The 11,645-nt window shown below is 43.2% G+C and overlaps 1 protein-coding gene and 2 non-coding genes across 4 annotated transcripts in view; 2 read left to right on the top strand and 1 right to left on the bottom strand.

Moving 5' to 3' along the window:
• On the top strand, positions 1–72 carry TRNAP-CGG. Its single transcript has one exon. It is a non-coding gene; the product is annotated as a tRNA-Pro (tRNA).
• A 641-nt stretch (positions 73–713) lies between these two features.
• On the bottom strand, positions 714–785 carry TRNAP-AGG. Its single transcript has one exon. It is a non-coding gene; the product is annotated as a tRNA-Pro (tRNA).
• Positions 786–5,429: 4,644 nt separating this feature from the next.
• The window catches only part of MPZL1 (myelin protein zero like 1), a 73,613-nt gene continuing 67,397 nt past the window's right edge, over positions 5,430–11,645 (top strand). For both annotated transcript variants that reach the window (XM_012802610.2, XM_003785735.3), the window contains exon 1: positions 5,430–5,693. In XM_012802610.2, coding sequence (XP_012658064.1) covers positions 5,600–5,693 — 94 coding nt within the window. In that variant the 5' untranslated portion in view covers positions 5,430–5,599. The remainder of the gene's footprint in view (positions 5,694–11,645) is intronic.

Here is an 11,645-nt window from a genome sequence, read left to right as displayed (position 1 = left end):
GGCTCGTTGGTCTAGGGGTATGATTCTCGCTTCGGGTGCGAGAGGTCCCGGGTTCAAATCCCGGACGAGCCCAGTTTTCTTTTTTCACTCAGCTTTTTTTTTTTCATTCTTTCTCTCTACACATAATTAAAATTTTCTTTCACACATCCCATTCAAAGACCATTTACGGTCCCCTGAGCTCAGTATCGATCCGCTGAATTTTTGGAAGCCAGGGACCAGGTGAGCTTAATATATGGTTACTGTACTTCCGAGAGCAAGGCAATAAAACTGCGTTGTACCCTTAAAACACAAGTTCTTGAAAAAGACGTCTAGCGCGGAGTCCTGGTCACTCCTCCCAAACCTCCAAACTTGACCGGGGAGAGTCATGGATTAGTATGTCCGGGAACAGGGGAATGAGCCTTTGGAGGGAAGGGGCACGGCCTCCTCGCGCAGCAGACACCCCAAGCCCGGCTGTGACCGCGGACGCGCACTGGCGTGGTATGTTTGAACCACGCTGCACGCGACACGTGCTCCAGCCTGGACCAAGCGGAGGTGGGGACAACTTTTCTGCAGTACAGTTCTTCAAACTTTTAACATTTTCACATAGGCCTTTTAATAATATGTGTATGTAAAATGTCCTCCGAATTCAAAGAGTCTCAATTTTGCGTTGCACTGTAATTTGTATTTACTCATCTATCCTGAAAGGGACCCACTTTAAAGTTACATTAAAAGAAGGGCTCGTCCGGGATTTGAACCCGGGACCTCTCGCACCCTAAGCGAGAATCATACCCCTAGACCAACGAGCCGCCATAGTAAGCTACTTCCCGCCATCATAAAGGAATGTTGAGCTACTTAGTCCCGCGCCCCCAAGTGGCTGCTTCTATTCTAGGTTCATGTCCTCTGGTTGTGTTTGGGTTCTACAGACATTTAGTTATGAGTTTCTTTCTTTTATGTTTTGCGTTTTGAAAATCAGTAAGGGAAGAAAGTAACCTTTTCATTACCAATGTAATATTGAACTCTTGTTTCGAAAACCGTAATACTATTTTTCTTTCATGGCTAATAAATTGCAGTGAGTGTGTGGTAATGTCGCTGCAGCAGATTTCAGACACTCTTCTTAACTTTACCAAGTTCTGTATGTCCCTATTGTCCTTTCCCACATTTTACAATAATGATAAAAGTGTCGGTTTCATGTCGATATCTTTTTTTATTCTGGTCTTCAAAGCCCCACCTTTCTAGCCTTGTGAATTCCCTTGTCTTCGTTTTTACTCAAACTGTTCTCTTCAGCTGGAAAACCTATTTGCTTTGGGATAAATCCCAAACTCCAACTTTCCCAGAAAAGGATCCTTTATTGTGGGGCAAGACATTTACACTAACACTGAATTCAGCGGGTATAATTGGCAACCAACTGTATAACTGTTGCCCAATTGTCCCAATGTCTTTAATTAGATAAAGAAAGTATAGTTTCTTAACTATATTTTAAATCCTTAAATACTTACCATTGAGGCTTACCATAGCAAACCTGGCACTCAATGGATAATTCTGAATAACCGCAATTTATCCCAAATTCCTTAACAATGCATATTATGGTACTTTGACAAAGTAGACTGCAGACCTAAATAGAGGTTATTTTATTTCATATGTCATTCATTCATTCATTCATTGCTCATTCTTCAACGAACATTTAGCAAGTACTACATGTCAGACACTGAACTTTCTTCCTATGGTTTTGAAGCTATAACATTGTCTCTGCCTTTTGTTTTTTTTTGTTGTTTATTTTTGTTGTTGTTGTTGTTTGTTTTTTTTAACTGCTCTAACTTGAGCCTTCAGTTCTTCTTAGGGATCAGGCAAGGAGGATAAAAATACTCTTTAAAATATTAATAAGTTCTAGATGCCAGGCCATCAAAACCTAACTAGGAAAAAAAATGTTCCCTGGACACCTAAGGCGTTTACACTGCATTTCTCCCTAAAAATACAAATAATGTAACCACTTCAGATTTCTGAATGCCTCAGTCTCAGGTTAAAAGGTCTCTATGCTCTCTTTTCTCATATGAATTTACATGAATTGCCCACAGAAATAGGTATTATGATTTTAATTTTCTTTCTTATTTTTTTAAATTTTTACTTCTACTTCTATTTTATAGGTTAGGTCTAATCTTTGCCCCTCACAACAATGATGTAGGAAGACTGATAGTAACAAAACTCAGAATATCAATTGCCTAATTTACAGTGGGAAATATCTCTATCTTGGTAGGAGGAGTGCCCTACCTAAGGCATGTCAGATGTGACATCTGTCCAGGGCACATCCTTCCCTAGAATTAGGTCCTTGTAAAGCAGACATAGTACATAGATGGTTGCAGGGCACAGGGAGACAGAGAATCTTAAGGACAATTGTATCCTGGTATAGCTAATAAAGAAGCCTGGCGACATATCCTTCTCCCATAAGAATTAACACTTAAGGACCCTATTACCCTTGTTCCACCAGTTTAGTGTCTCTGTGCCCAGGGAAGGGAGACACTAGAACTTTAATTCTGAGATTTTCAAAATTTTCCAGCAAAAATGCTTATCCTGGATTAAGATTTTTTTTTTGTACAGAATTGTTAATAAAATTGATTAGACTTCAGGCAAGACTTTCTCAGGGTGACCTGGGATTCATCTTTGACTCTATCTGATTGTCATCCATTAAGGGTCAAATTCGGGGGGGGGGGGGAGCCAAGATGGCAGACTGCAGCCAGCTTTTTGCAGAAGCTCCTGTCCAGAAGGAGGCTTAAAGGACAGAAGTTTAGCAAATTAGCTGATGGTTTGGAGCAGAGCCAAGAGAGAAGATTGAAGAGCACACTTCAACCTTCCTGAGGCGAGCTGCAACCCCAAAAATACAACCAAAAGGTCATGGAAGAAGCCCAAGTGCCCATCAATCCACAAATGGATTAACAAACTGTGGTATATGTACACCATGGAATACTATGCAGCCATAAAGAAAGATGGAGACTTTACGTCCTTCATGTTCACATGGATGGAGCTGGAAAATGTTCTTCTGAGCAAAGTATCACAAGAATGGAAGAAAAAGTATCCAATGTATAAATGTACAAATGTAAGCTATAACCTAATAACAGCCTAAGAATACGGGAAGGAGGGAGGGAGAGGGGAGGGGGAATGGGTGGAGGGAGGGGGATTGGAGGGATCACTTCTGAGGTTTATCTTACAAGGGTATAAGTGAATCTTTCTAAGAGCAGAATGTGAACGTTTTAAAATAATAACTAAGAAAATAACACGAAGGCTATGTTAACCAGTTTGATGGAAGTGTTTCAGATTGTGTGTGAAAACCGCACACTGTACCCCAGAAGTGCATTAATGTACATAGTTACCATTCAATAAAAAAAAAAGTCAAATTCTCAACGTTCCTTGCTATCACCATCCCATAGATCACAGTGTTTCAGTTTTCCTCTGGCAACAAATTTTAAAGACAAGAATAGACAGGCTAAAAATAGAGACTCTTCTCTTGATTACTCTTCTCTTTATATCCAGTAGTGTCATTCTTTTTCTGAAATCTCTCAAATCCTAGTCTTCCCCACTCCCACTGCCAGCACCTTATTTTGTGCCTTCTTCATTCTTGTCCTGTCTATTGCAGTGGTTACTTTTTAAAATACAACTCCAAATTTGTCACTCCCCTTTCATCACTTTCCACAGAATAAAGACAACTCCAGGTTCTTCAACATATGACCATGGCCTACTTTTCTAGCATTCTCTCCTTCCCCTCTTTCCCTCACTGCCCCGGAGTTCTAAACTACACAGGATTTACTTGCTGTTTCTCACACCTGTTAGATGCTTCCTGTTTCTGAGTTTGTCTTTTCTGCTTCTTTATAGCAAACTTGTATCCATCCTTTAAAATCTACTGCAAATGTTATATCCTCTGTGAATTTTTCCTCCATGCTTCCTGAGCTAGGGGTTTTAGGAAGAGTTTTATGGGTTTGGTGAGTATGTCACCATCAGCAGAGAAGCTTGTAACAGCAAGCAAATGTGTCTGAGAACTACGGTTCCTCCCTGTTGGCTTTGGGTTTCTCCTTTACTCACCCTTCCCTTTAAGTATTTTCAAAAATTTAATTGAGTACTTGTTGATCCACACTGGTAGATTAGGTACTTCTTCAGAGTCACAGTTCAGTGAATGCATTGGTATCCTTTCTAACCTACTCATGGCATTCTAGACACACTGGCAAAGGATCTTGCCCACAGAAATAGGGCAAAATCCTTCTGGTAGGCTTTCTTAGTCTTCTCTCACTAGTGTTAAAGTAATTATCATGAGTTTACCATACTACAAGGCCAGCAGACAAAAACAGCAAGGACATCATTAAGGATGTTGATAAGTTTGACTTTAGATAAAACGCTGAAGTGAGTAGTTGCCTTTTGGGGTCTCTCGTGTTGATAAGATTCACTAGATTGAAGTGAGAGATTGTCTTTTCGGTTCTCTAATCACACTCTTCCTCCTCTCTGGTCCTAATTGTCTAAAATTTGTCTCCCTTCCTCATTTCATTGGCTTCCCACCCGATTCTTACCTTTTCTTCCTTCATACTCTTCTTTCTTGAGCCCGTGTCCCTCCACTTTTTCCTTTTGCAGGCTATTTTCATAAGGATCCTCCCAAATACTTTTCTGGGCAATCACTATGTGGCAGACTCTGTTCTGCGCCGAGGTAGCCAAGTCGAACAGGGTCAGCAAAGGCACCTCAGAATCAGGGTGAGGAGCTTAACCTCATCCCAATTTTTACTGACACACAGAAAGGGACATTGACATGCAAAAGTAAAACAAACAAGAAAACACATTCATTTGTGTTCTAGGTAGGAAGGATTCCAAGTTCCCACCCCTTCTCGAGCCAAGAGAGGGGTTTCTAAGGGGAGGTTAGGACAAGATGGAGACTTCTGTTTAAAGTAGCAGATTTCTCAAATCGCAACCCATATATTATCTAATCCAGGCAAAGGACAGACCTTGGGGACAGGACAACGGGACACGTGTTCTACCTGGACAACTCTTCCATATTCTCTCTCTCTCCCTCTCCCTTTTTCTCTCCCTCTCCCTCTCTCTCTCTCTTCTCCCTCTCCTCTTTCGTTAGGTGAGGCCCGTAGAAATCAAGAAGAGCTGAAACAGATGCCAGATGCGAGGTCAGCACCCGGCAAAGACTCGTGCGGAGGAGACACAATGAAGAGAACTGAGAGACTGGACCCTAGATGAGGCAGAGGAGGCCCAGGCCGGCAGACGGCCACGCAGGCAGGCAGAGGGCTCGGCAGTGGCCGCCCAGGACCGCTCCGGACCCGGCCTCAGGCGCCAGGCTAAAGCGCCCGGGTGGGACCGAGAAGGCGGGGCCCCGCCAGACGGGAGGGATGATCGACACTGCATCTTTCCAATCACATTCCTCAAAGGCGTCGGGCAGGCCAATGAGCGAGCAGCTGGGGCGGGCACAGGGCGGAGGCTGGGTGGAGGGCTGGAGAGCGGCGGCTGGGGCCGGGAGTGGGGACCGCGGCGTGGAGGTGCTACCGGGCTCGCGCGGCTGCGAGCTCAGAGCCCCCTACCCTAGACGAGCCGGCCTCAGTGGGGGCCGAGGCGTGGCGGCGGCAGAGGCGGCAGCAGCCGGAGAATGATGGCAGCGCCCACCGGAGCCGGGGCAGCGATCGCAGCCTCAGACCGCAAGCGCTGGCTGTGGTCTGTGCTGGCGGCGGCGCTCGGGCTCTGTGAGTGATGCTGGGGCCGGGGCCCGGGCGGGGGGCTCCCGGCCCGGCACACGCCCCTCGCGGCGGTCGCGGGCCTGGCGCGTGCTTAGGGCGCTGAGGTGGGGAGTGGGCGCTGGCCTGCGCGCGGTGGGGCGGAGAGGACCCAGCCCGTGGGGAGCGCGGGCCCCAGCGACTGCCCGGGAGGCGCAGAGCCTTTATTCTCCTTCCTGGATCCTTGAAAGTGGAAAAGGAGGAAGGAGGGGAGAGCTCCCTACCTTGCTCTTTCCTAGGGGGCTGACCCGGGGAGTGGCCCGGCGGGCGGCTGCATCACGCCGCGCAGCGTCCCCTGCCACACCTCATGGTGACTCGGTATCGCCCGGGCCTTTCTGGGATTCTGAACCAGGAACCTGGGTTCTGGCGCTCTCCACCTTGGGGAGGTGGTGGACGATGGCAGGTTTTTCATATGTTGGGCCTTTGTTGGTTTGTTTCTCTGTTTTAAGCCAGTATTTTGTTTCTACTTTGAAAGTTCTATATCCACTGCTCTCAAATCCATTTTTAAACCTCATTTGCCTCTTCTCTGTGGTAACGTTTGTTACTTCTGGGTTCGGATGCAAAGACCTAGGAATACCAGTGAGATGACCTGGCTTTAAAAGAATTTGATCAAATCCATAATAATTCCAGACATAGCCACCATAATTTAACAAGACACAAAGCACCGAAAAGCATAATTCTCTTAACGAAAAAAATCTCTTACCAAATTTCATAGCTCAGCTTAAAGTGAACCTCCAGCTCGATTTATGTGAATTGTTTGAGTTGTTTGGTGAACATCTGAGGTTAGTATCCGCCGCAGGACTTTTTTCGTGTGTTGCTGTTCAAGGCAAGGTACTTATTGCAGTCTGAGAATTTGGTTAACTAATGGCCATAAAGAGAGTCAGCTGCTAAGAAGCCACTGTAGGTATTTTCATTTCTTTTGTTTTCAAAATGTCGGTTACATCACAGAGTTTACTCAGTAATTTCTTTCATAGAAAAGTTCTGAAGATAATCTTTGGAACCAGGAAAAATAGGTAAAGTTCTCTGTTGGATCACCAACAATTCCATTTAACCAATGATTCCAGGGGCCATAAAATATAAATGTAAAAGTCCTCCCATCCTCCAGAGGTTAACAGACGAAAACACCCTTTTTATATGTGACATAATCCATTCTCTATTAATGATTTTTCTGAAAAAAAGTTAAAAGGTTTGTGGGTCTTTTGTTTTTTGGGGTTTTTTTGGCTGTTGGTGGTATTTGTGTTTAATCACACAAGTAGAAAATAGCCTAAAACCAAGGTTTTATCCAAAATCATATGTGTTCAGACAACTATTATTCAAGAGAAGTCATTCATTGCTATGGAAGACAAGCAAGGTGATCTTAATTAAACTCAGGCTATAAGAGAATTAGAAAACCAAAAATTAATGAAAAGATCACAGAGTAATAGTTACATACACACGTTTTGGACATCCTTTTTCAGTAAGGGAGACAAATGCTGGGGTGTGAAAGTTAGAAGCTAGTTTTATTGGTTAATTTTAGAAAATTATTAAATATATCTTCTCATCAAGTCACCTTTTCCTGGTCACAGATATTGCACATGTTTTACAGGAAAGTGTAAGTGTGAGCCAGACTGTTATTTAGCAAACATTTACTAAGTACCTTTTATGTGTTAAATGCCAAACTGTTCTAGGAAGGACAGTCCTCTTCCTCAAATAATTTACAATTGAATGGGAGAAACACAGTGCAATAAATATTTTATAAGAAGTTCTTCTCCTCCTCCTCCTTCTTCTATTTGAGCTGGGGTCTCACTGTGTTGCTCAGGCTAAACTCTCAAACTCCTGGGATCGAGGGATCCTCCTGCCTCAGCTTTCCAAGTAGCTGGGACTACAGGTGCCCACCACAATGCCCAGCCAATTTTTTTATTTTCAAGTTAATTTTTTATTTTTATTCATTTATTGAAACAGTCTTACTTTATTGCCACAGGCTAAAGTGGCATGGCATCAGCCTACCTCACAGCAACCTCAAATTCCTGGGCTCAAGCAACCCTCCTGTCTCAGCCTTTGGAGTAGCTGGGACTACAGGCTCTGGCTATCATGCTGGGCTGATTTTTCTCTTTTAAAGTAGAGCCAGGATCTTGCTTTGCTGGGCCTGGTCTGGAACTCCTGAGCTCAAGGCATCTTCCCATCTTAGCCTTCCAGAGTGCTAGGATTGTCTCACTCTGTCACCCAGCGTGGAGTTCAGTGGTATCATGGTAGCTTACTTTAAGCTCCTGGGCTTCAAGGATCCTCTTGCCTCAGCCTCCCAAGTAGCTAAGACTACAGGCACCTGCCACCACACTGGGGCTAAAGAAACATTTTGATAAAGGTATTCTGTGGAGCTTGAAGAAGGGTCATCTCAGACCAAGTTGACAATACTGTAGGAAGGGATGTTTAAATTGAGTAGGCATTGGGGGAGGAAACAGTATACACAGAGCTGTGAATGAACCTATTGGTAGTTCTGTGTGGTGAGAAGTTGGAGTGTATAGGGAGATGGGAGTTGAGGCAGGAGAGCCAGCCAGCGGCACCAACTTACAAAGGGCCTTGTCTGCCACACTTAAATTCAATGAAGGATTTCTCTGTCTATTGAGATGTGAAGGATGGGTTATAGAGGCTAAAAGCCAGAGAAACCAGGAGGCTATTATCATAATCCAGGGGAGAATGATGAAGACCTGAATTATAGCCCCTAGCTATGAAGAGGACAATTCATGAGCTAGTTAGAAAGTAAATTTGATACCATTAAGTTGAGTTTATGTTAAAAAAGAAAGAAAGTGAATTTGGTAGAGCTGGAAAATTGATTTGATGTGGGCTTGAAAGAGGTGGATAAAATGATTCAAAGGTTTTCAACTTGGGGAGCTGGGCATAATTTTGGAAGGTGAGGCTTTTGACAGATGAGAGAATAGGGGTATTGGGGGAAAGAAGATGGTAGAGGTGCTGGTGAATTTGTTGAGTTTGAGATGCTGGTGAAACATCCGAATGGAGATGGACAGAAGACATTTGGATAGACAGTTCTGAAGGTGAGGAGAAAGTTCTGGTTAGAAATTCAGATTTGGGAAATTTTGTGTGGCTAATAGTTAAAAGATTGGATTGCTTGGATGAGATCATCAAAGGAATCTATATGGAAGGACATATCACAGGGAGAGTTGTGTGGTTTATGGAACCTGAGAAAGCAGCTGGGTGAGTGAGAGAAAAACCAAGAGAGTTTGGCATTTTAGAAACCACGAGGGAATGAACTTGTTTTTGTTTTGTTTTGTTGTGTTTTAATAAGGCCTCACTCTGTCTCACAGGCAACATCAACTCCTGGGCTCAGGCAATACTCCTTCCAAGTATCTGGGACTAATAGGCATGCACCATCATCCCCAGCCATTTTTTTTAATTTTTAATTTTTGCGGAGATGGAGGCCTTGCTATGTTGCCCAGACTGGTCTCTAACTCCGAAAGTGCTGGGATTACAAGCATGAGCCACCATGCCTGGCCAAAGTGAAGTTTTAAGGAAAATGAAGTGATTTATATGATCAGATGAAAAAAGACAGCCTAAGGATTCACTGAATTTGGCAATTGAAATACCTTGGTAACCTGTAGGAACGAGCACATGGAGACTAACTCTCACTGATTTGTACTTCCCATTTCAGTAATGGCAGCAGCACATCTAATTGCTCATCCCAGAAACCTAAGGTCCTTCCTTGGTTCTTCCTTCTCCTTCATCCCCCCACATGCAATCAGTTCTCCCATCCCTAAAATGGGGAATTGACTCTTTTTTTTCTATCTCCACTTCTAGCGTTGTAGTCAAAGTCACTATCATTTTTTGGCTATATTTACTGATTTATATAGCCTCTAAGCTGGTCTCCCTATTTCTTCCTCTTGGTTCTTTTTCATCCATTCTTTATACAACTGCAAGTATGATTTTGCTAAAATGCAGATCAGACCATGTTGCTTTCTTGTTTAAAGTCCTTAATTGGCTTCCATTGCACTTGGAAGGAAATCTGAACTTTTTCCCCATGGCTCTATCACTTCACCTTGTGCCACTTGCCCCCTTCTCACTATATTCAAGCCACTGTGCCATCTTTCTGCTTTTTGACCATTACTCCCACCTCAGGGCTTTTGCACTTGCTGTTCTGGTATGTTCTTTCCCTAGACCTGCCCAGGGGCACTGGCTCCTTTCTGTCACCAGGCCTTAATATAAATAAATGTCACTTCTTCAGAGAGCCTTCTTCCACTACTTTATCCCAGGGGAGTCCCCTATTACCATTTGCTGGACCTTTGTTTAGGTCCTTATTGTCATTTCTATTTGGTTTTGCTTCTCTTTTTTCCTCCATTAGAATCAAGGACACAGATAGATTCTGTCTTATTTACTGAAGTATCCCTAGTGCTTAGCATAGTGGGTATGCTAATAAATATTTATTAAATGGCAGTGAGGCATAGACATGTCTTGACAATAGTTTGCAATATATAGTTACTATTTAGTATGGCACATAAACTCAAATGTTTGTTGAAAGGATATTTTTTTCCAAGTGTGATTTTGTACATTATCTGATTGTTTTTCATTATTAGTTTTCTTAGCCTTTTATTTATTACCTAGTTAATAAATAGTAAGATAGAAACTTAGTTTTTTAAAAATATGTATGTATATACATATATATATATATATACACACACACACACATATTTATTCTACCACTTGTCTTTACCTCAACTCCAGCATATTCCCTAGGCTTACATGCTGCCACAAGAAAAAATAAAGACAAATATTAAGTGAAAGACAGCTATATGTGAAAGTCCATAAAATGTAAATTAGTATTTTACAAAGTCTTTATTCATTTACTCAACTAAATGAACACCCACTGGGCACCATGCACTACTTTATGTGTGAGGATACTGCAGGGAGCCCACTTCTAGTGGTAGGTGACAGACTGGAAACACCTACTCAAATAATAGCAAAGGACAGATTGAATTCCTTGACACTGTCACCCCTTTTAAGAAAATATGAATTTACTTACTATGAAAATTTGCAGTAATTCCTTTAAAATGGAGACTCTCGATTGCATTACAAAGGAGATATTGTGGCTCGGCGCCTGTGGCTCAAGTGGCTAAGGCGCCAGGCACATACACCTAAGCTGGCGGGTTGGAAACCAGTCCAGCCCGCCAAACAACAATGACAGCTGCAACCAAAAAAATGGCCAGGCATTGTGGCGGGCGCCTGTAGTCCCAGCTACTTGGGAGGCAGAGGCAGGAGAATCGCCTGAGCCCAGGAGTTGGAGGTTGCTGTGAGCTGTGATGCCACAGCACTTCACCCAGGGCGATGGCTTGAGGCTCTGTCTCAAAAAACAACAACAACAACAACAAAAAACAAAGGATATATTGTAGGGCTGGTTTGTTTTTGTTTTTGTTTTGGAGACAGGGTCTGGCTCTCTGTGGTAGCATGATCATAGCTCACTGCTGCCTTGAACTCCCAGGCTCAAGTAAGTGATTCTCCTGCTTCAGCCTCCTAAAATGCTGGGATTATAGGTGTGAGCCACCACAGCCAGCATAGATTTCTTTAAAGGCTGATCTTTCCTACTAAATTTTTAAAATGTAATCTAATTAGGAAAACATAGTTTTTCAGAAATATTGCTGCCTCCCCTCCATCTCATATGTGCTATAACCTACCTACTAATATTTCTTACATTTTTTTCCATCCACACTAGAGGCTAATTTAGTTTAGCCACAGTCCCATTTCTGTTGGATGTATAGAATCTACTAACTGGAGCCCAAGAGTGTTTGTGTTTGTATTTAGGTTGTATCTTTTTTTTTTTTTTTTTGAGACAGAGCCTCAAGCTGTCCCCCTGGGTAGAGTACTATGGCTTCACTGCTCACAGCAACCTCCAACTCCTGGGCTCAAGCGAGTCTCCTGCCTCCGCCTCCCAAGTAGCTG

This window comes from Otolemur garnettii, unplaced genomic scaffold (genome assembly GCF_000181295.1).
Source record: "Otolemur garnettii isolate 467f Iridium unplaced genomic scaffold, OtoGar3 scaffold00016, whole genome shotgun sequence".
Classification (NCBI taxonomy): Eukaryota; Metazoa; Chordata; class Mammalia; order Primates; family Galagidae; genus Otolemur; species Otolemur garnettii.
This window is presented reverse-complemented; position numbering and strand designations above follow the sequence as displayed.